The 26372-nt window shown below is 52.1% G+C and overlaps 1 protein-coding gene across 2 annotated transcripts in view; it reads left to right on the plus strand.

Moving 5' to 3' along the window:
* The window catches only part of LOC140362564 (FERM, ARHGEF and pleckstrin domain-containing protein 1-like), a 73836-nt gene that overhangs the window by 15922 nt on the left and 31542 nt on the right, over positions 1 to 26372 (plus strand). For both annotated transcript variants that reach the window (XM_072448658.1, XM_072448650.1), the window contains exons 3-5: positions 24531 to 24635; positions 25842 to 25884; positions 26223 to 26301. In XM_072448658.1, coding sequence (XP_072304759.1) covers positions 24531 to 24635; positions 25842 to 25884; positions 26223 to 26301 — 227 coding nt within the window. The remainder of the gene's footprint in view (positions 1 to 24530; positions 24636 to 25841; positions 25885 to 26222; positions 26302 to 26372) is intronic.

Below are 26372 nucleotides of genomic sequence, written 5' to 3' on the forward strand. Positions count from 1 at the left end.
AGAGTGAAGAGGCTGAAACGTCTCGAGCTGCCAGTTTGATCATGAGAGTGAAGAGGCTGAAACGTCTCGAGCTGCCAGTTTGATCATGAGAGTGAAGAGGCTGAAACGTCTCGAGCTGCCAGTTTGATCATGAGAGTGAAGAGGCTGAAACGTCTCGAGCTGCCAGTTTGATCATGAGAGTGAAGAGGCTGAAACGTCTCGAGCTGCCAGTTTGATCATGAGAGTGAAGAGGCTGAAACGTTTCGAGCTGCCAGTTTGATCATGAGAGTGAAGAGGCTGAAACGTCTCGAGCTGCCAGTTTGATCATGAGAGTGAAGAGGCAGAAACGTCTCGAGCTGCCAGTTTGATCATGAGAGTGAAGAGGCTGAAACGTCTCGAGCTGCCAGTTTGATCATGAGAGTGAAGAGGCTGAAACGTCTCGAGCTGCCAGTTTGATCATGAGAGTGAAGAGGCTGAAACGTCTCGAGCTGCCAGTTTGATCATGAGAGTGAAGAGGCTGAAACGTCTCGAGCTGCCAGTTTGATCATGAGAGTGAAGAGGCTGAAACGTCTCGAGCTGCCAGTTTGATCATGAGAGTGAAGAGGCTGAAACGTCTCGAGCTGCCAGTTTGATCATGAGAGTGAAGAGGCAGAAACGTCTCGAGCTGCCAGTTTGATCATGAGAGTGAAGAGGCTGAAACGTCTCGAGCTGCCAGTTTGATCATGAGAGTGAAGAGGCTGAAACGTCTCGAGCTGCCAGTTTGATCATGAGAGTGAAGAGGCTGAAACGTCTCGAGCTGCCAGTTTGATCATGAGAGTGAAGAGGCTGAAACGTCTCGAGCTGCCAGTTTGATCATGAGAGTGAAGAGGCTGAAACGTCTCGAGCTGCCAGTTTGATCATGAGAGTGAAGAGGCAGAAACGTCTCGAGCTGCCAGTTTGATCATGAGAGTGAAGAGGCAGAAACGTCTCGAGCTGCCAGTTTGATCATGAGAGTGAAGAGGCTGAAACGTCTCGAGCTGCCAGTTTGATCATGAGAGTGAAGAGGCTGAAACGTCTCGAGCTGCCAGTTTGATCATGAGAGTGAAGAGGCTGTAATTTCCTCTTGAAAAAAATGCTAAGAATGTTTGTGGTTGTGAGCGCCGGGGATGTGTCTGTCTGAATATGTGACTGTGTCTCTGTCTCTGCGTCTGTGTCTCTGCGTCTGTGTCTCTGTGTCTGTGTCTCTGTGCCTCTGTCTGTGTCTCTGCGTCTGTGTCTCTGCGTCTGTGTCTCTGCGCCTCTGTCTCTGTCCCTGCGTCTGTGTCTCTGTCTCTGCGTCTGTCTCTGCGTCTCTGTCTCTGCGTCTGTGTCTCTGTGTCTCTGTGTCCCTGCGTCTCTTTCCCTGCGTCTGCGTCTCTGTCCCTGCGTCTGTGTCTCTGTCTCTGCGTCTGCGTCTGTGTCTCTGCGTCTGTGTCTCTGTTTCTGCGTCTGCGTCTGTGTCTCTGTCTCTGCGTCTCTCTCTGCGTCTCTGTCTCTGCGTCTGTGTCTCTGTGTCTCTGTGTCCCTGCGTCTCTGTCCCTGCGTCTGCGTCTCTGCGTCTGCGTCTGTGTCTCTGCGTCTGTCTCTGTTTCTGCGTCTGCGTCTGTGTCTCTGTCTCTGCGTCTGTGTCTCTGTCTCTCTGTCTCTCTGTCTCTGCGCCTGCGTCTCTGTCTCTGTCTCTGCGTCTCTCTCTGTGTCTCTGTCTGTGTGGACAGTTCTTATGTAGAGCAGAGTGTACAAACTGTGTTTTCACACAAAGCTCTCCTTTGCGCAGACGTCACTGGTCAGAGCGCGTGGCATCAGCTGAGCAGTGTGTGTGACAGAAGTATGTGTGCTCATGAGGAGGAGCAGCTCATGAGGAGGAGCAGCTCATGAGGAGGAGCAGCTCATGAGGAGGAGCAGCTCATGAGGAGGAGCAGCTCATGAGGAGGAGCAGCTCATGAGGAGCAGCAGCTCATGAGGAGGAGCAGCTCATGAGGAGGAGCAGCTCATGAGGAGGAGCAGCTCATGGGGAGGAGCAGCTCATGGGGAGGAGCAGCTCATGGGGAGGAGCAGCTCATGAGGAGGAGCAGCTCATGAGGAGCAGCAGCTCATGGGGAGGAGCAGCTCATGAGGAGGAGCAGCTCATGAGGAGGAGCAGCTCATGAGGAGGAGCAGCTCATGAGGAGGAGCAGCTCATGAGGAGCAGCAGCTCATGGGGAGGAGCAGCTCATGAGGAGGAGCAGCTCATGAGGAGGAGCAGCTCATGAGGAGGAGCAGCTCATGGGGAGGAGCAGCTCATGAGGAGCAGCTCATGAGGAGCAGCAGCGCTCCTGGGGAGGAGCAGCTCATGAGGAGGAGCAGCTCATGGGGAGGAGGAGGTGTGGAGGAGGGGTCAGAGGTCAGAGATGTTCATGGCATTTCTCCTTCAGAAGGTGGAAAATATATGATCCTTTTTCACAACATAAATACATGTAATAATGTCATATGTGACCACAATGTTTATGAATGATTCAGAGTCCCCTGCACATTAGAGCGTCCCCTGCACATTAGAGCGTCCCCTGCACATTAGAGCGTCTCCTGCACATTAGAGCGTCTCCTGCACATTAGAGCGTCTCCTGCACATTAGAGCGTCTCCTGCACATTAGAGCGTCTCCTGCACATTAGAGCGTCCCCTGCACATTAGAGCATCTCCTGCACATTAGAGCGTCCCCTGCACATTAGAGCGTCTCCTGCACATTAGAGCGTCCCCTGCACATTAGAGCGTCTCCTGCACATTAGAGCGTCCCCTGCACATTAGAGCGTCCCCTGCACATTAGAGCGTCCCCTGCACATTAGAGCGTCTCCTGCACATTAGAGCGTCCCCTGCACATTAGAGCGTCTCCTGCACATTAGAGCGTCCCCTGCACATTAGAGCGTCCCCTGCACATTAGAGCGTCTCCTGCACATTAGAGCGTCCCCTGCACATTAGAGCGTCCCCTGCACATTAGAGCGTCCCCTGCACATTAGAGCGTCCCCTGCACATTAGAGCGTCCCCTGCACATTAGAGCGTCTCCTGCACATTAGAGCGTCCCCTGCACATTAGAGCGTCTCCTGCACATTAGAGCGTCCCCTGCACATTAGAGCGTCTCCTGCACATTAGAGCGTCTCCTGCACATTAGAGCGTCCCCTGCACATTAGAGCGTCCCCTGCACATTAGAGCGTCTCCTGCACATTAGAGCGTCCCCTGCACATTAGAGCGTCCCCTGCACATTAGAGCGTCCCCTGCACATTAGAGCGTCTCCTGCACATTAGAGCGTCCCCTGCACATTAGAGCGTCCCCTGCACATTAGAGCGTCCCCTGCACATTAGAGCGTCCCCTGCACATTAGAGCGTCCCCTGCACATTAGAGCGTCTCCTGCACATTAGAGCGTCTCCTGCACATTAGAGCGTCTCCTGCACATTAGAGCGTCTCCTGCACATTAGAGCGTCCCCTGCACATTAGAGCGTCCCCTGCACATTAGAGCGTCCCCTGCACATTAGAGCGTCCCCTGCACATTAGAGCGTCCCCTGCACATTAGAGCGTCCCCTGCACATTAGAGCGTCTCCTGCACATTAGAGCGTCCCCTGCACATTAGAGCGTCTCCTGCACATTAGAGCGTCCCCTGCACATTAGAGCGTCCCCTGCACATTAGAGCGTCTCCTGCACATTAGAGCGTCTCCTGCACATTAGAGCGTCCCCTGCACATTAGAGCGTCCCCTGCACATTAGAGCGTCCCCTGCACATTAGAGCGTCCCCTGCACATTAGAGCGTCTCCTGCACATTAGAGCGTCCCCTGCACATTAGAGCGTCTCCTGCACATTAGAGCGTCCCCTGCACATTAGAGCGTCTCCTGCACATTAGAGCGTCTCCTGCACATTAGAGCGTCCCCTGCACATTAGAGCGTCCCCTGCACATTAGAGCGTCTCCTGCACATTAGAGCGTCTCCTGCACATTAGAGCGTCCCCTGCACATTAGAGCGTCTCCTGCACATTAGAGCGTCTCCTGCACATTAGAGCGTCCCCTGCACATTAGAGCGTCCCCTGCACATTAGAGCGTCCCCTGCACATTAGAGCGTCCCCTGCACATTAGAGCGTCCCCTGCACATTAGAGCGTCTCCTGCACATTAGAGCGTCTCCTGCACATTAGAGCGTCTCCTGCACATTAGAGCGTCCCCTGCACATTAGAGCGTCCCCTGCACATTAGAGCGTCTCCTGCACATTAGAGCGTCTCCTGCACATTAGAGCGTCTCCTGCACATTAGAGCGTCCCCTGCACATTAGAGCGTCTCCTGCACATTAGAGCGTCCCCTGCACATTAGAGCGTCTCCTGCACATTAGAGCGTCCCCTGCACATTAGAGCGTCTCCTGCACATTAGAGCGTCCCCTGCACATTAGAGCGTCCCCTGCACATTAGAGCGTCCCCTGCACATTAGAGCGTCTCCTGCACATTAGAGCGTCCCCTGCACATTAGAGCGTCTCCTGCACATTAGAGCGTCCCCTGCACATTAGAGCGTCCCCTGCACATTAGAGCGTCTCCTGCACATTAGAGCGTCCCCTGCACATTAGAGCGTCCCCTGCACATTAGAGCGTCCCCTGCACATTAGAGCGTCCCCTGCACATTAGAGCGTCCCCTGCACATTAGAGCGTCTCCTGCACATTAGAGCGTCCCCTGCACATTAGAGCGTCTCCTGCACATTAGAGCGTCCCCTGCACATTAGAGCGTCTCCTGCACATTAGAGCGTCTCCTGCACATTAGAGCGTCCCCTGCACATTAGAGCGTCCCCTGCACATTAGAGCGTCTCCTGCACATTAGAGCGTCCCCTGCACATTAGAGCGTCCCCTGCACATTAGAGCGTCCCCTGCACATTAGAGCGTCCCCTGCACATTAGAGCGTCCCCTGCACATTAGAGCGTCCCCTGCACATTAGAGCGTCCCCTGCACATTAGAGCGTCCCCTGCACATTAGAGCGTCTCCTGCACATTAGAGCGTCTCCTGCACATTAGAGCGTCTCCTGCACATTAGAGCGTCTCCTGCACATTAGAGCGTCCCCTGCACATTAGAGCGTCCCCTGCACATTAGAGCGTCCCCTGCACATTAGAGCGTCCCCTGCACATTAGAGCGTCCCCTGCACATTAGAGCGTCCCCTGCACATTAGAGCGTCCCCTGCACATTAGAGCGTCTCCTGCACATTAGAGCGTCCCCTGCACATTAGAGCGTCTCCTGCACATTAGAGCGTCCCCTGCACATTAGAGCGTCCCCTGCACATTAGAGCGTCTCCTGCACATTAGAGCGTCTCCTGCACATTAGAGCGTCCCCTGCACATTAGAGCGTCCCCTGCACATTAGAGCGTCCCCTGCACATTAGAGCGTCCCCTGCACATTAGAGCGTCTCCTGCACATTAGAGCGTCCCCTGCACATTAGAGCGTCTCCTGCACATTAGAGCGTCCCCTGCACATTAGAGCGTCTCCTGCACATTAGAGCGTCTCCTGCACATTAGAGCGTCCCCTGCACATTAGAGCGTCCCCTGCACATTAGAGCGTCTCCTGCACATTAGAGCGTCTCCTGCACATTAGAGCGTCCCCTGCACATTAGAGCGTCCCCTGCACATTAGAGCGTCTCCTGCACATTAGAGCGTCCCCTGCACATTAGAGCGTCCCCTGCACATTAGAGCGTCTCCTGCACATTAGAGCGTCCCCTGCACATTAGAGCGTCTCCTGCACATTAGAGCGTCCCCTGCACATTAGAGCGTCTCCTGCACATTAGAGCGTCCCCTGCACATTAGAGCGTCTCCTGCACATTAGAGCGTCTCCTGCACATTAGAGCGTCTCCTGCACATTAGAGCGTCCCCTGCACATTAGAGCGTCTCCTGCACATTAGAGCGTCTCCTGCACATTAGAGCGTCTCCTGCACATTAGAGCGTCCCCTGCACATTAGAGCGTCCCCTGCACATTAGAGCGTCTCCTGCACATTAGAGCGTCCCCTGCACATTAGAGCGTCCCCTGCACATTAGAGCGTCCCCTGCACATTAGAGCGTCTCCTGCACATTAGAGCGTCTCCTGCACATTAGAGCGTCCCCTGCACATTAGAGCGTCCCCTGCACATTAGAGCGTCCCCTGCACATTAGAGCGTCCCCTGCACATTAGAGCGTCCCCTGCACATTAGAGCGTCCCCTGCACATTAGAGCGTCCCCTGCACATTAGAGCGTCTCCTGCACATTAGAGCGTTGCACATTAGAGCGTCTCCTGCAATTTAGAGCGTCTCCTGCACATTAGAGCGTCTCCTGCACATTAGAGCGTCTCCTGCACATTAGAGCGTCCCCTGTCTGAACATACATATTCTGACATGTTCAGTGAGCGATGTCCTTCTACTCGAGTAAAGCCGCTGTGACTGTCCCAGCTCTGTGCGGCCTGAGCGAGGTGTGCGTCTTTAATGTGTCCCAGCTCTGTGCAGCCTGAGCGAGGTGTGCGTCTTTAATGTGTCCCAGCTCTGTGCAGCCTGAGCGAGGTGTGCGTCTTTAATGTGTCCCAGCTCTGTGCAGCCTGAGCGAGGTGTGTGTCTTTAATGTGTCCCAGCTCTGTGCGGCCTGAGCGAGGTGTGTGTCTTTAATGTGTCCCAGCTCTGTGCGGCCTGAGCGAGGTGTGTGTCTTTAATGTGTCCCAGCTCTGTGCGGCCTGAGCGAGGTGTGCGTCTTTAATGTGTCCCAGCTCTGTGCGGCCTGAGCGAGGTGTGCGTCTTTAATGTGTCCCAGCTCTGTGCAGCCTGAGCGAGGTGTGCGTCTTTAATGTGTCCCAGCTCTGTGCGGCCTGAGCGAGGTGTGCGTCTTTAATGTGTCCCAGTTCTGTGCGGCCTGAGCGAGGTCTGTGTCTTTAACGTGTCCCAGCTCTGTGCAGCCTGAGCGAGGTGTGTGTCTTTAATGTGTCCCAGCTCTGTGCGGCCTGAGCGAGGTGTGTGTCTTTAATGTGTCCCAGCTCTGTGCGGCCTGAGCGAGGTGTGCGTCTTTAATGTGTCCCAGCTCTGTACGGCCTGAGCGAGGTGTACGTCTTTAACGTGTCCCAGTTCTGTGCAGCCTGAGCGAGGTGTGCGTCTTTAACGTGTCCCAGCTCTGTGCGGCCTGAGCGAGGTGTGCGTCTTTAATGTGTCCCAGTTCTGTGCAGCCTGAGCGAGGTCTGTGTCTTTAACGTGTCCCAGCTCTGTGCAGCCTGAGCGAGGTGTGTGTCTTTAACGTGTCCCAGCTCTGTGCGGCCTGAGCGAGGTGTGTGTCTTTAATGTGTCCCAGTTCTGTGCAGCCTGAGCGAGGTGTGCGTCTTTAACGTGTCCCAGCTCTGTGCAGCCTGAGCGAGGTGTGTGTCTTTAATGTGTCCCAGTTCTGTGCAGCCTGAGCGAGGTGTGCGTCTTTAACGTGTCCCAGCTCTGTGCGGCCTGAGCGAGGTGTGTGTCTTTAACGTGTCCCAGTTCTGTGCAGCCTGAGCGAGGTGTGCGTCTTTAACGTGTCCCAGTTCTGTGCAGCCTGAGCGAGGTGTGTGTCTTTAACGTTTCCCAGTTCTGTGCGGCCTGAGCGAGGTGTGTGTCTTTAACGTGTCCCGGTTCTGTGCAGCCTGAGCGAGGTGTGTGTCTTTAACGTGTCCCAGTTCTGTGCAGCCTGAGCGAGTTGTGTGTCATTGGTCGGTTTATACAAAAGACGTGGAAGAACAAGTTTCAGCAAATCTCTTCAAATAAACGCGCCGCCTTGAGTCAATTTGAGGTTTGCGTAAAACGTCCTTCAGCAACAGCAACAAAACCTCCTGAATATAAATGTACTTTAACCGCGTTCTTTCTGTATATTCTCCGTATACCATCGTACGTCTCACGATGCGCGTCTTTACGTCTTTACGGCCAGTGCGTTCCCGGTTTACACATGTCCAGTGCCGTCTGGGCGCGTCCGATTGTTATGACCGTGAAGGATGCCCGACTGGCGACTCCCGTGGGTGCTGTTGAGCTGGGCTAAACCCCGCCCCCCCCCGCGGACCCGTCACGCATGGCGATTGGTCGAGCTGAAACGTGCCCGGTACAGTACAGCGACCTCCATATGGCGCCGTCCAGGAAAACCGCGCAGCCGTCCAGCTCTGGCTTCTGATTGACCCTAATCTCTGGCCATCACGACCTGTGCGATGTGAGATTATAGGTCTCGTTTACAGACGCTTATTAAACGGACAAACCCATGTGTGGATTTAGGATTACTGCGCGGAGCCCGGTGATGGACGAGCGTTCCCTTAAGGCCGGTGATAAATGAGCCGGCCCGGCCCACTATGCACACGGCCCGCGCACGCCGTTTGTCCTTAAACTGCGGCGTGGAGCGGTTGACGTTTGAGGCGGATGGAGCTTTTGTGCTGCCGGTGTCGGCTTCTGGGGGAAAACGTGCGCGTGGAAGGGACGGATATGAACGGAATGTGGACGCGACGTTGTAGCTGAGCGCGTCACGAGATTGTGGCGGACACAAAAGTGGACCGGAGGATTTCTGTTGGGTTTCTACGTAGGTGTGTCCAAAAGAGAGGGTTTGTTCACAGGGAACATCACCGTAAAACAATCTTTCGTCACATTGTTGGCAAATAATGTCTTTTGTCTCTTCGAAAGAAAGAAATTGAGATGAAACGACATAAATATTAGGTGTGCGTTTTTTGTCGCCCGTAAACGCTGTAGAATCAGTCATTGTCATCGCTTTGATGGTTTTGCTCCGATGACGTTACAATTGTCTGTTTGCTCATCGCTCTTGCTCCAAATTGCTTTAGCTGATATTGTCTTGGAGCCGCCTTCTCTGCTCGCTCAGGCACCGCGCTCACAATCCAGACTGTTTTCATGTAAAACTGCTTTTAAGCACTTGTACTTCCGAGAGAAGAGACGGGGAAACGTGTGACCCTCAGTCTTCTACAGGCCGTGACCCTCAGTCTTCTACAGGCTGTGACCCTCAGTCTTCTACAGGCTGTGACCCTCAGTCTTCTACAGGCCGTGACCCTCAGTCTTCTACAGGCCGTGACCCTCAGTCTTCTACAGGCCGTGACCCTCAGTCTTCTACAGGCTGTGACCCTCAGTCTTCTACAGGCTGTGACCCTCAGTCTTCTACAGGCCGTGACCCTCAGTCTTCTACAGGCCGTGACCCTCAGTCTTCTACAGGCCGTGACCCTCAGTCTTCTACAGGCCGTGACCCTCAGTCTTCTACAGGCTGTGACCCTCAGTCTTCTACAGGCTGTGACCCTCAGTCTTCTACAGGCCGTGACCCTCAGTCTTCTACAGGCCGTGACCCTCAGTCTTCTACAGGCCGTGACCCTCAGTCTTCTACAGGCCGTGACCCTCAGTCTTCTACAGGCCGTGACCCTCAGTCTTCTACAGGCCGTGACCCTCAGTCTTCTACAGGCCGTGACCCTCAGTCTTCTACAGGCTGTGACCTGTGACCCTCAGTCTTCTACAGGCTGTGACCCTCAGTCTTCTACAGGCCGTGACCCTCAGTCTTCTACAGGCTGTGACCTGTGACCCTCAGTCTTCTACAGGCTGTGACCCTCAGTCTTCTACAGGCTGTGACCCTCAGTCTTCTACAGGCTGTGACCCTCAGTCTTCTACAGGCCGTGACCCTCAGTCTTCTACAGGCTGTGACCCTCAGTCTTCTACAGGCTGTGACCCTCAGTCTTCTACAGGCCGTGACCCTCAGTCTTCTACAGGCCGTGACCCTCAGTCTTCTACAGGCCGTGACCCTCAGTCTTCTACAGGCCGTGACCCTCAGTCTTCTACAGGCCGTGACCCTCAGTCTTCTACAGGCCGTGACCCTCAGTCTTCTACAGGCTGTGACCCTCAGTCTTCTACAGGCCGTGACCCTCAGTCTTCTACAGGCTGTGACCCTCAGTCTTCTACAGGCCGTGACCCTCAGTCTTCTACAGGCTGTGACCCTCAGTCTTCTACAGGCCGTGACCCTCAGTCTTCTACAGGCCGTGACCCTCAGTCTTCTACAGGCCGTGACCCTCAGTCTTCTACAGGCCGGGCTGTGACCCTCAGTGGGCAGACCTTGACCTTGTGCTTTAGTTTGACCTGTGGATGTTTTATGGTCATGGAGTGTTATGTTTGGCTTGTACCTGTGAAGTTGGAGACCACAAAGAAGAAGGGCGACTTTCTTCTTCTTCAGTTCTTCAACCTGTCCGTGGGATTGACTTCACACGTGGAGTAATAAAGTGGACATTGCTGTCATGCTTGGGTCAGGTGGTTGATGGGTCAGGTGGTTGATGGGTCAGGTGGTTGATGGGTCAGCTGGTTGATGGGTCAGCTGGTTGATGGGTCAGCTGGTTGATGGGTCAGCTGGTTGATGGGTCAGGTGGTTGATGGCGCATGGCGGTTGGGTCCATATACTTTCGTTGGTCCACTGGGACATGAAGCTGGGATCACGATCACAGGTCCCTCATGACTCGATACACACATTATCCAATCATTGCAATATTAACCTGACATATGGACAGTTTTACATCAGATGCCCACCCTAAGTGGACCCTAAGTTGACCCTAAGTGGACCCTAGGTGGACCCTAGGTGGACCCGGACCCTAGGTGGACCCTAGGTGGACGGCAGCTTCCGTGTTGTCGTGACAGCACTGCTCCGGTCAAAGGTCACCTCCGCAGAGAAAAGCACGATATTGCTACATCCGTCTCTTGCTCTGACTTGAGTGAATAGACGTCTGTGTAGTGAATGAGGCCCCCGGTGAGGGGCTGGAGGGGCCCGCAGCAGTGGAAGCAGGGGCCCATTCCGGGTAGTTGGCTGGCCTCGGGTTTACTGCACTGTACACCGAACATCATGTGTGGTGTTGGGTCATGGGGTGCCCTGGGGGGTCGTGGGGTGCCCTGGGGGGTCGTGGGGTGCCCTGGGAGGTCGTGGGTTGCCCTGGGAGGTCGTGGGTTGCCCTGGGAGGTCGTGGGGTGCCCTGGGAGGTCGTGGGGTGCCCTGGGGGGTCGTGGGGTGCCCTGGGGGGTCGTGGGGTGCCCTGGGGGGTCGTGGGGTGCCCTGGGGGAGTGTTCTCTCTGCTGCTGACATTTCACAGGCTCAAAACATTAAAATGAAAGTCATAGTCAGTAGGCGTTTACACTCTGTCGAAACATTATGTAAAGTTTAAACCATTTATAAGGCAAATCATTTCCCTTATTAAACATTCTTCTGTCTCTGATGTTGTCTAATACCTTCAAACCCACAGGAAGTAGTTTTGTTTCAGCACAGTTAGTTTGCTTGTTCCTCCAGTCCAAAAGATTGAAAGAAGTAGTAATAGTTGACAATAGTTGAAAGATGTGTATTTTCTTTTGTTTTTATATACATATCTACACCATCTATACTGTAGAGATGTATTATATTATATGTATATTATAGATGGTCACAATAGACTGGCAGATCCTGTAAATAATTGTCACAATGTTAAATCACAAGCTCGTCTAGACTCTGATACAGATTATAAGAGTAAAGCATTTATAAATGGGCGTGCTCAGGGTTTTAGCAAGAGGCTTAGAACCCGAGCGCCGGCCTCAATATCCCTCATGAGATTTCACCCTCTTCCTAAGTGTTACCCACCCCTGCCCGTGTAATGAAGGCGTGTCAATCTGCAGCGCTGTCCCAGGCCTCGCACGCTGGCCTGGCTCCTCTCTCAATAGGTGAAGTGTTTCTTAATCTAAGCCGTCCCGTTGGATGTTTTCCAGAAGCTGCAGTGGAATTCAATGGTGACCCTTCGCTCCCCTGCCGCGTCCCTAGTGTTGACGCTGAGAAACCATCAGCCTGGAATGTGATGTTTGGGGGGAAGTGATGGAGGATTTGACCTGTTTTGGCTTCGTCTTTAAAGCGTAGTTATCCCCGGATGTTGTGCGATTCTGTACATATTACGCTTTAGTGTTCTGCTGTTGACATAGAGTATTAGCTTAATAAGCTTTTCCCCAAACGCCTCAAACTACAGTACTATGCTAAACACATTATATGCAGCTTATTGGTTTTCACTTCCACGTTCTATTGCTCATCGTGTGCACTTTTCATCACACGCATCAGAATTATGTCCAGTCACTAAATGAGTATTTCAGTATTTCCTTTATTCCTTCTAAACTGGATGGCTGCATTATTATTATTATTATTATTATTGCCAGCATTTAAATCTTTATGTTTGTTATGCCTCAGTTTGCCATTCCAAAAGCTGCAGATGTGTAAATCATTCCAGGCTCTCTCCCCACTACACGTTTGTTTACTGCAAGTTCCCTCAGTGCTAGCATCCACGCCCCGTTAGCTCATCAATTAGCGGTTGAAGCAACACTTATGCACAGAGCCGACTTGTACACTTCCTCTGTGGCGCTTTGTCCACCATTTTTCATGTCAAAGCAGCTGTAGCATTGACTAAACGCACCTACTGCAGCGGCGCACAACCTACACACAACACACAACCTACACACAACACACAACAACCTACACACGGCACACAACAACCTACATACGGCGCACAACCTACACACAATGCACAACCTACACACGGCGCACAACAACCTACACACGGCACACAACCTACACACGGCGCACAACAACCTACACACAACCTACCCACAACGCACAACCTACACACGGCACACAACAACCTACACACAACCTACACACAACGCACAACCTACACACGGCACACAACAACCTACACACAACCTACACACAACGCACAACCTACACACGGCACACAACAACCTACACACGGCGCACAACCTACACACGGCGCACAACAACCTACACACAACGCACAACCTACACACGGCACACAACAACCTACACACGGCGCACAACCTACACACGGCGCACAACAACCTACACACAACGCACAACCTACACACAATGCACAACCTACACACGGCACACAACAACCTACACACGGCACACAACAACCTACACACGGCGCACAATCTACACACTGCGCACAACCTACATACGGCGCACAACCTACACACGGCGCACAACCTACACACGGCGCACAACCTACACACGACACACAACCTACACACGACACACAACAACCTACACACGGCACACAACAACCTACACACGGCACACAACCTACACACAACGCACAACCTACACACGACACACAACAACCTACACACGGCACACAACAACCTACACACGGCACACAACAACCTACACACGGCACAAACAACCTACACACGGCACACAACAACCTACACACGGCACACAACAACCTAAACACGGCGCACAACCTACACACAACGCACAACCTACACACGGCGCACAACAACCTACACACGGCGCACAACAACCTACACACGGCACACAACAACCTACACACGGCGCACAACCTACACACGGCGCACAACCTACACACGGCACACAACAACCTACACACGGCGCACAACAACCTACACACGGCACACAACAACATACACACGGCCCACAACAACCTACACACGGCGCACAACAACCTACACACGGCGCACAACAACCTACACACGGCGCACGACAACCTACACACGGCGCACGACAACCTACACACGGCGCAAAACCTACACACGGCACACAACAACCTACACACGCCGCACAACCTACACACGGCACACAACAACCTACACACGGCGCACAACAACCTACACACGGCGCACAACCTACACACGGCGCACAACCTACACACGGCGCACAACCTACACACGGCACACAACAACCTACACACGGCACACAACAACATACACACGGCCCACAACAACCTACACAAGGCGCACAACAACCTACACACGGCGCACAACAACCTACACACGGCGCACAACAACCTACACACGGCGCACAACAACCTACACACGGCGCACGACAACCTACACACGGCGCAAAACCTACACACGGCGCAAAACCTACACACGGCACACAACAACCTACACACGGCGCACAACCTACACACGGCACACAACAACCTACACACGGCGCACAACAACCTACACACGGCGCACAACCTACACACGGCGCACAACCTACACACGGCACACAACAACCTACACACGGCGCACAACAACCTACACACGGCGCACAACAATCTACACACGGCGCACAACAACCTACACACGGCGCACAACAATCTACACACGGCGCACAACAACCTACACACGGCGCACAACAACCCACACACGGCGCACAACAACCCACACACGGCGCACGACAACCCACACACGGCGCACGACAACCTACACACGGCGCACGACAACCTACACACGGCGCACGACAACCTACACACGGCGCACGACAACCTACACACGGCGCACAACAACCTACACACGGCGCACAACAACCTACACACGGCGCACAACAACCTACACACGGCGCACAACAACCTACACACGGCGCACAACCTACACACGGCGCACAACCTACACACGGCGCACAACCTACACACAACACACAACCTACACACAACGCACAACCTACACACGGCACACAACAACCTACACACGGCGCACAACCTACACACGGCGCACAACAACCTACGCACAACCTACACACAACGCACAACAACCTACACACGGCGCACAACCTACACACGGCGCACAACCTACACACAACGCACAACCTACACACAACGCACAACCTACACACGGCGCACAATCTACACACTGCGCACAACCTACACACGGCGCACAACCTACACACGGTGCACAACCTACACACGACACACAACAACCTACACACGGCGCACAACAACCCACACACGGCGCACAACAACCTACACACGGCGCACAACCTACACACGGCGCACAACAACCTACACACGGCGCACAACAACCTACACACGGCGCACAACAACCTACACACGGCGCACAACAACCTACACACGGCGCACAACAACCTACACATGGCGCACAACCTACACACGGCACACAACAACCTACACACGGCGCACAACAACCTACACATGGCGCACAACCTACACACGGCGCTAATTGCATTTTAATAGCGCAGCGTGAGGCCCGTATCCCCCTTGAACAGCTTCATTTAATGGCTTCTGTTGTGCGCTGAGCCGTGGCGTGCGCAGACGTACTCTCCACTTTTGCAGCCTCTAGGCATTTTTCCTCACAAAGTGGGCCCCGCCCCTCCATGGCGCCGGTGCCAGTGTCGTTTCCCACAGCGCCGGCGGTGCTAGTGAGCAGGTATTTTGCCAACATGCTATTCATGGGTGGCGCATGTCGACTGTGTGATTGCAGGAGGGAAGCAGGCCTTTCCCTTCTGCTGCGGCGCTGCACAGACTTTGACGCCTCACCAGAAGGTTAAGCAGTTTAGTCTAATCCCAATCAGTCCCATGCAGTCGGTGGACGGAGGGAGGACGTGTCGCCAGCTGTCCCGCTCTTCCCACTCTTCCACGCAATTTGGTTTCTAGAGAAATGCAGTGTTTTGGTCGTGACGTGGCGGATCGTTCAGTTTGTCACCAAAACTGTGTTCAATTCTGAATAATTGGTCATTTGTCAGCAAAGGGTCCCAAATAAAAGGAATCTAAAAATACAGATTTAGAAACACAATGGAGTAAATGCAGTCCGTGTTCCGATGGCATCGCCCAGAGCGCCGCCCCAGGCACATTTCATTTCCCCACATGACAGACAAAGCAGAACCGGTGCCAGGTGCTGTTTGGCGTTCTTCGTGCTCCACCTTATGGAAAGAAGCGTCTGACGGTGTCTGCCGTGAGCCCAGCAGCTGTTGAGCGTCTCCTTTGCACACCGTGGGGGGTGCGCAGACCTCAGGGGGGCCCTTTTGCCACTTTGTCATCACGTTTGCCAAGTGTTGCTAATTCTAAAACAGGGAAAATGTAAAGCCATTTTAATCTCCTAGATCTAATTATTTTATTAGAAGATAATGGCGATTTTATGCTTGTGTTGAGGATCTCATTAGTTTGCTCCTCGGGGGGGCAGTCTTGTTACCCCTCCCCCAGCTTTAGAATGCAACATTAAACATGCCCCAAAGGAGGATTTGTCTATTTAGGAAAACCACTTTGCTGACTGGACTAGAATAAATCCAAACGAGAGTATGTCACATTTCTCTGAAGGAAGACGTGGTGAAGAATGTGGCGGTTTGAACACGACCAAAAGCTCGATGTTTGGAGGCGTTTTCCCCCGTGGAGCGTTCTTCGTTCTTATCTCCACACACTTCCATCTGGTTTCCATCCTTGTTGATGTTACTCAGAGTTGAGGATCAGGAGCAAGTAAAAGTACCTCTCAAAACACCTCCAGCAGTTGGGTCTGTTGATATAGTGATACACAGTACTTTAAGATAACTCTAATTAGTAGTATTGGTTACTGCGAGTGAGACTCCAATAGCACAGAGCTGTCTTTGCACTTTAATTCTTCTTATTTTCTCCCACTGTGCTGTCCCTTTAATGCCTATTACAAAAATAGCCTAAAAACAGGAATGGTTCAAGTTTATGGTCTGTCGGACCAAGCAACCACAAGAACACATCTTTTTAAAGGTTGGGACATTTAGAGTACAAAACCAGATACTTTGCAGTTTAATTATCACAATGTTGTGTTGCTGTCAGTAAAACACCACTTTATTGTACTTATGTAACTCATGTGGAAACCAGTGAAACGCAGCCTATTCTAATTAGGACATCTGCAATAGTCTTGAAAATGTATTTGGTTTTAGTGATGTAATATTGTGAATCTTTGCCAATGGAAAAAATAAACCTCTAAATGAAAACAGTAGTAGGACACGTTTAGCTGGACAATGCAGAAGCCTTGTACGTCTCGTCCTTTGGAGCTACGTGAACAAAACGACTTTGGCGTCCAAAACCTTCACACTTTGAAGAAGACTCTTGCTGACAGCTTATTGGCCGAGAGGCTCCTCTTTGAGACGGCTTTAGTCACATTTCGACATGTCAATCGTCGTATTGCATCACTGGCATGTCGCTGGTTCAATGCTCGCATCGCAGTTAGCTTCTTTCACATTGTTTATGACCTCTAACACAAACCAGACATGCTAACTGTGTGCGAACTACCGCGACGTCACTGCCTGATGGACATCTGTGGACGTGGTTGTGACTCACGGGCCCCTAGCGCTCACCCAGCTGTAATTTGGGACTAGTTTCTACAAAAAGTCTCATGAGTCATTTTGTAAACAGAATCCGGAGCCAAGCTAAGGCTAAAGCTAAAGGCTGTGTCATTGTTTTGATTGGAATCTTGTTTTGGAGGGCATAAAGTTGGCAAAACAAGCTAGTAACCACTTAGAATAAAACTCCAACTTTTCTGTAAGTACTGAATGTATTGGGTCCAATATTCCCAAGACTTTTTTGGCGGTTTTGGCACGTCTGCAGCTCACTAATGGACACTTGGTCGTTCCGGCTTATTTTGAGAACTACTGCATTGGAAGAGATGCCTTGTAATTATCTTAAAAGGGAAGAGTCATGCGGGCAGAGCGAGGGCAGCTGCGTGCCACTGGACACTGGCAGAGCGAGGGCAGCTGCGTGCCACTGGACACTGGCAGAGCGAGGGCAGCTGCGTGCCACTGGACACTGGCAGAGCGAGGGCAGCTGCGTGCCACTGGACACTGGCAGAGCGAGGCAGCTGCGTGCCACTGGACACTGGCAGAGCGAGGCAGCTGAGTGCCACTGGACACTGGCAGAGCGAGGCAGCTGCGTGCCACTGGACACTGGCAGAGCGAGGCAGCTGAGTGCCACTGGACACTGGCAGAGCGAGGCACCAGGGCAGCTGCGTGCCACTGGACACTGGCAGAGCGAGGGCAGCTGCGTGCCACTGGACACTGGCAGAGCGAGGGCAGCTGCGTGCCACTGGACACTGGCAGAGCGAGGGCAGCTGCGTGCCACTGGACACTGGCAGAGCGAGGCAGCTGCGTGCCACTGGACACTGGCAGAGCGAGGGCAGCTGAGTGCCACTGGACACTGGCAGAGCGAGGCAGCTGCGTGCCACTGGACACTGGCAGAGCGAGGCAGCTGAGTGCCACTGGACACTGGCAGAGCGAGGCAGCTGCGTGCCACTGGACACTGGCAGAGCGAGGGCAGCTGCGTGCCACTGGACACTGGCAGAGCGAGGCAGCTGAGTGCCACTGGACACTGGCAGAGCGAGGCAGCTGCGTGCCACTGGACACTGGCAGAGCGAGGCAGCTGCGTGCCACTGGACACTGGCAGAGCGAGGCAGCTGAGTGCCACTGGACACTGGCAGAGCGAGGCAGCTGCGTGCCACTGGACACTGCGTTTAGACGTCATTGCTCCAATTAACAATTATTTTGCTCATCAATGAATCCAGCAATTATTCACTCACTGAGTTGTTTCCTGTGAATGTGAGATTTGTTTTCCAAATTCAACCCAGACGAGAGCGTTTCATGGCACGTGGCCTGTTTTGGAGTAACAATAATTAGTTTCAATAAATCAATCACCTTGAACAGGCCTAAAGCAGAGCCTTCAGTTCTGTGACGAGCATCAAATAAAGATAGAATATTGTCCTCTGAATATTGTCCTCTGAATATTGTCCTCTGAATATTGTCCTCTGAATATTGTCCTGTGAATATTGTCCTCTGAATATTGTCCTGTGAATATTGTCCTCTGAATATTGTCCTGTGAATATTGTCCTGTGAATATTGTCCTCTGAACATTGTCCTGTGAATATTGTCCTCTGAATATTGTCCTCTGAATATTGTCCTGTGAATATTGTCCTCTGAATATTGTCCTGTGAATATTGTCCTCTGAATATTGTCCTGTGAATATTGTCCTGTGAATATTGTCCTCTGAACATTGTCCTGTGAATATTGTCCTGTGAATATTGTCCTGTGAATATTGTCCTCTGAATATTGTCCTCTGAATATTGTCCTGTGAATATTGTCCTGTGAATATTGTCCTCTGAATATTGTCCTGTGAATATTGTCCTCTGAACATTGTCCTGTGAATATTGTCCTCTGAATATTGTCCTGTGAATATTGTCCTGTGAATATTGTCCTCTGAATATTGTCCTGTGAATATTGTCCTCTGAACATTGTCCTGTGAATATTGTCCTCTGAATATTGTCCTGTGAATATTGTCCTCTGAATATTGTCCTCTGAATATTGTCCTGTGAATATTGTCCTCTGAATATTGTCCTCTGAATATTGTCCTGTGAATATTGTCCTCTGAATATTGTCCTCTGAACATTGTCCTGTGAATATTGTCCTCTGAATATTGTCCTGTGAATATTGTCCTCTGAATATTGTCCTCTGAATATTGTCCTGTGAATATTGGCAGAGCTTATTTGACCCAGAAAATCCGTTTTGCATCTCTGCTGCACGTTAGTGTGAAGTTCTCCTTCTGCTCAGTTTCCTCGTCGCGTCGTCCTGGTCCTCTTCTTTGTCCTGATTGCCCTCTTTGTCCTGCTTGTCCTCTTTGTCCTGGTCGTCCTCTTTGTCCTGCTCGTCCTCTTTGTCCTGCTTGTCCTCTTTGTCCTGATTGTCCTCTTTGTCCTTCTTGTCCTGGTCGTCCTCTTTGTCCTGCTTGTCCTCTTTGTCCTGGTCGTCCTCTTTGTCCTGCTTGTCCTCTTTGTCCTGCTTGTCCTCTTTGTCCTGCTTGTCCTCTCTGTCCTCTTTGTCCTGCTTGTCCTCTCAGCGGCTCAGATAAGATCACATGTGTGCGTGTCTCCTGCGTGTCCCCAGCGTGTCCCCAGCGTGTCTCCAGCGTGTCTCCAGCGTGTCTCCAGCATGTCTCCAGCGTGTCTCCAGCATGTCTCCAGCATGTCTCCAGCATGTCTCCAGCGTGTCTCCAGCGTGTCTCCAGCGTGTCTCCAGCATGTCTCCAGCGTGTCCCCAGCATGTCTCCAGCGTGTCTCCAGCGTGTCTCCAGCATGTCTCCAGCGTGTCTCCAGCGTGTCTCCAGCGTGTCTCCAGCGTGTCCCCAGCGTGTCCCCAGCATGTCTCCAGCGTGTCTCCAGCGTGTCTCCAGCGTGTCTCCAGCGTGTCTCCAGCGTGTCTCCAGCGTGTCTCCAGCGTGTCTCCAGCGTGTCTCCAGCGTGTCTCCAGTCTAAGTGCTTTGAGTGCTTTTGGCCGGCAGAGAAAGGCTCATTGATGGAGCAGCTGAAAGACGGGATTGTCCAAAGTGAAACGGGTTTTGGTTCTGGGCCTGGACCCAACGTTTCAACTCATATTTAGAGTCAAACACAAGCTCTCAAGGAACTGATCTGAGACATCCCCGATGCCTATAAATAAACCGGTTCCTACATGTGTGACCTCTGACCTTTAGTGGCTGCTTCCTGTAGCACAGAATAGAACTGTGAAACAGAATAATAGGAATGTGTTTTAAGCTGCATATTTGTTCAATATGAGTCAAAAAGAGTGATGCCTAAACATGATTAAAGGTGCACTATGTAACTTTCCTGGTGTTGGCCACACGTCTGTCTCCGTACAGATTATAGTGCTTATACTGCAGTAAATAATGCTGTTTATTTCATATTTGCCATAGTATCAACTGCTGCTTGTCGTTTGGTGCTGTTTTGTGGCTCGCTCGTGGTTTCCTTGAATGCAGCTTGTGTTCGCTCAGGTTCTCTGGTTCCTCACAGGTTATGCAGGATTTCAAAGCCACACGATTAGCTCTGACGCTTCACTCACCTCAAGTGTGCGTGCTAAAGTGTGACCTGGAGGGATTAGGAGCTGCAGCCATCAGAGCCAGAGCCTCATCTGAACCTGAAGATCGTCTGAACCTGAAGATCGTCTGAACCTGAAGATCGTCTGAACCTGAAGATCTTCTAAACCTGAAGGCATCATCTGAACCTGAAGGCCTGAAGGCCTCATTTGAACCTGACGATCATCATCTGAACCTGACGATCATCATCTGAACCTGACGATCATCATCTGAACCTGACGATCATCATCTGAACCTGACGATCATCATCTGAACCTGACGATCATCATCTGAACCTGACGATCATCATCTGAACCTGAAGGCCTCATCTGAACCTGGAGGCCTCATCTGAACCACCTGGAGGCCTCATCTGAACCACCTGGAGGCCTCATCTGAACCACCTGGAGGCCTCATCTGAACCACCTGGAGGCCTCATCTGAACCTGAAGGCCTCATCTGAACCACCTGGAGGCCTCATCTGAACCACCTGGAGGCCTCATCTGAACCACCTGGAGGCCTCATCTGAACCTGGAGGCCTCATCTGAACCTGGAGGCCTCATCTGAACCTGAAGGCCTCATCTGAACCTGAAGGCCTCATCTGGACCTGAAGGCCTCATCTGGACCTGAAGGCCTCATCTGGACCTGGAGGCCTCATCTGGACCTGGAGGCCTCATCTGAACCTGGAGGCCTCATCTGAACCTGAAGGCCTCATCTGAACCTGGAGGCCTCATCTGAACCTGAAGGCCTCATCTGAACCTGGAGGCCTCATCTGAACCTGGAGGCCTCATCTGAACCTGAAGGCCTCATCTGAACCTGAAGGCCTCATCTGGACCTGAAGGCCTCATCTGAACCTGAAGGCCTCATCTGGACCTGAAGGGCCTCATCTGGACCTGAAGGGCCTCATCTGGACCTGAAGGCCTCATCTGGACCTGAAGGCCTCATCTGGACCTGAAGGCCTCATCTGAACCTGGAGGCCTCATCTGGACCTGAAGGCCTCATCTGGACCTGAAGGCCTCATCTGGACCTGAAGGCCTCATCTGGACCTGAAGGCCTCATCTGGACCTGAAGGCCTCATCTGAACCTGAAGGCCTCATCTGGACCTGAAGGCCTCATCTGGACCTGAAGGCCTCATCTGGACCTGAAGGCCTCATCTGGACCTGAAGGCCTCATCTGGACCTGAAGGCCTCATCTGGACCTGAAGGCCTCATCTGGACCTGAAGGCCTCATCTGGACCTGAAGGCCTCATCTGGACCTGAAGGCCTCATCTGGACCTGAAGGCCTCATCTGGACCTGAAGGCCTCATCTGGACCTGGAGGCCTCATCTGAACCTGGAGGCCTCATCTGGACCTGGAGGCCTCATCTGAACCTGAAGGCCTCATCTGGAGGCCTGGTTCACAGTGTGAGGGTGATTCTCTATGAGCTGAGCCTTGTTCTGGACACACGGGACTTCGGCTTTTTTCAAACGCTGTTGAAAGACGTCAAGTCAAATAAACTTGGGAAATCTGAGGTAGTTGAAAATAAAGGCTCCTGACACTCTTGTTTTTACACGTACTGGCCACCGCAGGTTTAACCCAGAGTACAGGGCTAGTTTTACAACTAATGGCAAGTCTCAACTGAACTTTCCATCCTGGAGTTTCTTCACCATGAAAGTGACTTTTCTTCTCTTCTAGAAGATGTGCACATATGGAGAATATTGAGTTTGTCCTTGACAGCGAAAATACTACTAAAAGAGAAAAAACATTTGTCTCTTAAGTAAATCTAATAAGTTGGATTTGCATCATAATGTCTGAATATCATCATCAGTCTGTTTAATTGTACTTTTACATATGCATATATATATATATATATACACGCACACGCACACGCACGCGCGCGCATACTACATACGCATGCCGTGTGTGTGTGTCCCAGGATGTCTCCCTCTGCACGCGCTCAGCCGTGTCCCAGGATGTCTCCCTCTGCACGCGCTCAGCCGTGTCCCAGGATGTCTCCCTCTGCACGCGCTCAGCCGTGTCCCAGGATGTCTCCCTCTGCACGCGCTCAGCCGTGTCTCAGGATGTCTCCCTCTGCACGCGCTCAGCCGTGTCCCAGGATGTCTCCCTCTGCACGCGCTCAGCCGTGTCCCAGGATGTCTCCCTCTGCACGCGCTCAGCCGTGTCCCAGGATGTCTCCCTCTGCACGCGCTCAGCCGTGTCCCAGGATGTCTCCCTCTGCACGCGCTCAGCCGTGTCCCAGGATGTCTCCCTCTGCACGCGCTCAGCCGTGTCCCAGGATGTCTCCCTCTGCACGCGCTCAGCCGTGTCCCAGGATGTCTCCCTCTGCACGCGCTCAGCCGTGTCCCAGGATGTCTCCCTCTGCACGCGCTCAGCCGTGTCCCAGGATGTCTCCCTCTGCACGCGCTCAGGCTTAGGCCAGTTACTGCGGAGCCCAGACGCTTCATACAAGAGGAAATTGCTTTTGCGCCCAAACATACTTGGGATTCTGCCGCTGTTTCATTAAGCCTTCTGGTCCAAAGGGACTGGCTGGAGGACCAGTGCAGGCTTTGGACCGGACTTAAATAGAGTCTGGGGGCCACTCAAAGGTTACGAGGTCCATCATGGCGTACGGTGGCTGATCTGGACTATTATAATGATTACATTTGGAGGCAGATGCAGGATCAAACGTGTCCGCACAAGGAAAAAACGGGAAAAACCTGCTGCTGGTTGGCACAAACCAAACTTCACTAGTGCATTCGCTTTTTTGGAAGAGAAATTGTGAATCTTCTAGTGAAACAAACACGTAGCACATGTTTCTCTCGAGTGTCACTGAGACTTTATGACATTCGATCACTTTTTGTGGAGCGTGTTGGACAGAAGAAGGAGAAGAAAAACAGTGAGTCCAGTTGGAGGTGAACCAAGCCCGTCCCATCTGGCTACCGTGTGTGCACAACCCACTTTAGTGTTTTCCTTTGGTCAGCCCGTCAGTCCACTCCCGTCCAGCCCCGCCCAAAACAGCAGGAGAGATATTATATATAGATTGTCCGGTTCAGAAACCCCATGTGACGTGTGGTAACGTGGATGTGGAGTAAAAGACAGAAAGAATGAAAAGATTCCAAACTCCACCCCCTCTTTCCTTTCTGCTACGCCAAATGAGCTCTGCCTCGAGTGACCCCTGAACGCACCATCTGACCCCTGACCACAGCCTCTGACCCCTGAACGCACCATCTGACCCCTGACCACAGCCTCTGACCCCTGACCGCACCCTCTGACCCCTCACCACTCCCTCTGACCCCTGAACGCACCATCTGACCCCTGACCACAGCCTCTGACCCCTGACCGCACCCTCTGACCCCTCACCACTCCCTCTGACCCCTGAACGCACCATCTGACCCCTGACCACAGCCTCTGACCCCTGACCGCACCCTCTGACCCCTCACCACTCCCTCTGACCCCTGAACGCACCATCTGACCCCTGAACGCACCATCTGACCCCTGAACGCACCATCTGACCCCTGAACGCACCATCTGACCCCTGAACGCACTATCTGACCCCTGAATGCACCCTCTGACCCCTGACCACACCCTCTGACCCCTGAACGCACCCTCTGACCCCTGACCACACCCTCTGACCCCTGACCGCACCCTCTGACCACACCCTCTGACCCCTGACCATACCCTCTGACCCCTGACTGAGTCCAGACATTCTGTTCATAAAACAGAATCTATATAAACTATTTTAATGATATTAATAAAAATGAAACATTGGGAGACAACGATATTAAGACTCTAATCTCTGAAACACCCACAATGCAGTGGGAGTCTCACCCTCAGCTCGGAGCTCATTCAAAGGTCAGAGGTCAGCGGCTTGTTAGTGACCCATGAGCTGTGTCCAGTGTGGAATGATGCCATGATAATGCTCTTTTACTCTCTTTTAGAGCTCATTTAGTTGTGTTTTCTGTCTTACAGCAACGCTCCAGCGGGAAATGTCTGCTTGACCTGATCTGTGTCCACCTCAACCTCACAGAAGGAGACTACTTTGGGCTGGAGTACCAAGACCACCGCAAGATGATGGTGAGAACAGCTCCTCCTGTTCCCTGAGAGGGCTTCACGAGCTCCTCATGTCCAGCCTCAATACTCAGTACTACTACTGTACTTTACTCAGTACTACTACTGTACTTTACTCAGTACTACTACTGTACTTTACTCAGTACTACTACTGTACTTTACTCAGTACTACTACTGTACTTTACTCAGTACTACTGTACTTTACTCAGTACTACTGTACTTTACTCAGTACTACTACTGTACTTTACTCAGTACTACTACTGTACTTTACTCAGTACTACTACTGTACTTTACTCAGTACTACTGTACTTTACTCAGTACTACTGTACTTTACTCAGTACTACTACTGTACTTTACTCCGTACTACTGTACTTTACTCAGTACTACTACTGTACGTGATCGTAAAAGCAGCACAAATGTTTCTATTAGATGTGTATTATTATGAGCCCGAGCTGAAGGGCGCTGGAGAAACACCTCAAACGCACATCCAGGAGTAAACGAGGGTGAGAAGATGAGACCTCTCTGAGCTCTAATGTCGAGACCCTGTGAGAGAACATGAAAGACGGCTCAGTAGCGCCACCTGGGATTAACATGGGGCCAAATGATAACGCTGACTCCAAAAGATGAAAGCGATGAAAGTGTTTCAGTTTGAAGCTGGTCATCGAGAATTTAATGGAGACGGAACAAAATCTAAATTTTTAGAAAATCTACATTTCTTAAATATTGTTTCATTTGAAAATGTTATTTGAGCGTTTGTGACGATTTACAAGTTGAACACAATGATATGCAGATGTAGTGGCTTTTCCCTCCTGGATTCCTGTGCTGGCCTGTTTTCCCACCGTTGCAGATGGACCAATCACCAGTGAGTGCCATGACATCATCGTCGGCCTCAAGTCGCCCGGAGCGACCTGGAGCTCACGGTGGCTGAAGGGACCAATCAGCTGTTAGAATAGAATTGTGGTCAAAGTGTGCACTTGCCGCTCTCCGTTTGCCGCTCCCTTGCCGCTCCGTTGCCGCTCTCCCTTGCCGCTCCGTTGCCGCTCTCCCTTGCCGCTCCGTTGCCACTCTCCCTTGCCGCTCTGTTGCCGCTCCGTTGCCGCTCTCCCTTGCCGCTCCGTTGCCGCTCTCCCTTGCCGCTCCGTTGCCACTCTCCCTTGCCGCTCTGTTGCCGCTCCGTTGCCGTGCTGGTAACAGTTTGGCTCTTCTGTGCAGGTTTGGCTGGATCTGCTGAAGCCGGCCCTCAAACAGATCAGACGTGAGTATCTCAAATGTACCACAGTAAAAGTTTAAATATTCACAATATGCAGCGATGATTTTGGGGATTTGACTTTTGATGTGAAGAACTGGTCAAAAAGACATCAATATTGGTTTGTAGCTTTAGAACTTTCCCTCCGTGTCGGTGAGACAAAGTTATAAACCTCAGCCTCATGTTTACTGGATCTGGTCCATTTGAGCTACAGATAGAGCACGTTTCTTCACACAAACCGTAGTGAGTCCTCCACATCTGGAAACACTTAAAGTCCCATCATACATCAGCAAATGGCAGATCCTCTTTCTCCACCGCACTAACCTCTCCTCCATCTACTCCTCCAGGGCCCAAAAACACCATCCTGCGCTTCGTGGTCAAGTTCTTCCCTCCGGACCACATGCAGCTGATGGAGGAGCTCACGCGGTGGGTTCCTCTGGGTTCCTGTGGGTTCCTCTGGGTTCCTCTGGGTTTCTGTGGGTTCTTGTGGGTTCATC

The sequence above is a fragment of the Eucyclogobius newberryi genome, unplaced genomic scaffold (genome assembly GCF_026437365.1).
Source record: "Eucyclogobius newberryi isolate DKJ021-1_F unplaced genomic scaffold, fEucNew1.0.hap1 SCAF_1, whole genome shotgun sequence".
NCBI lineage: Eukaryota > Metazoa > Chordata > Actinopteri > Gobiiformes > Gobiidae > Eucyclogobius > Eucyclogobius newberryi.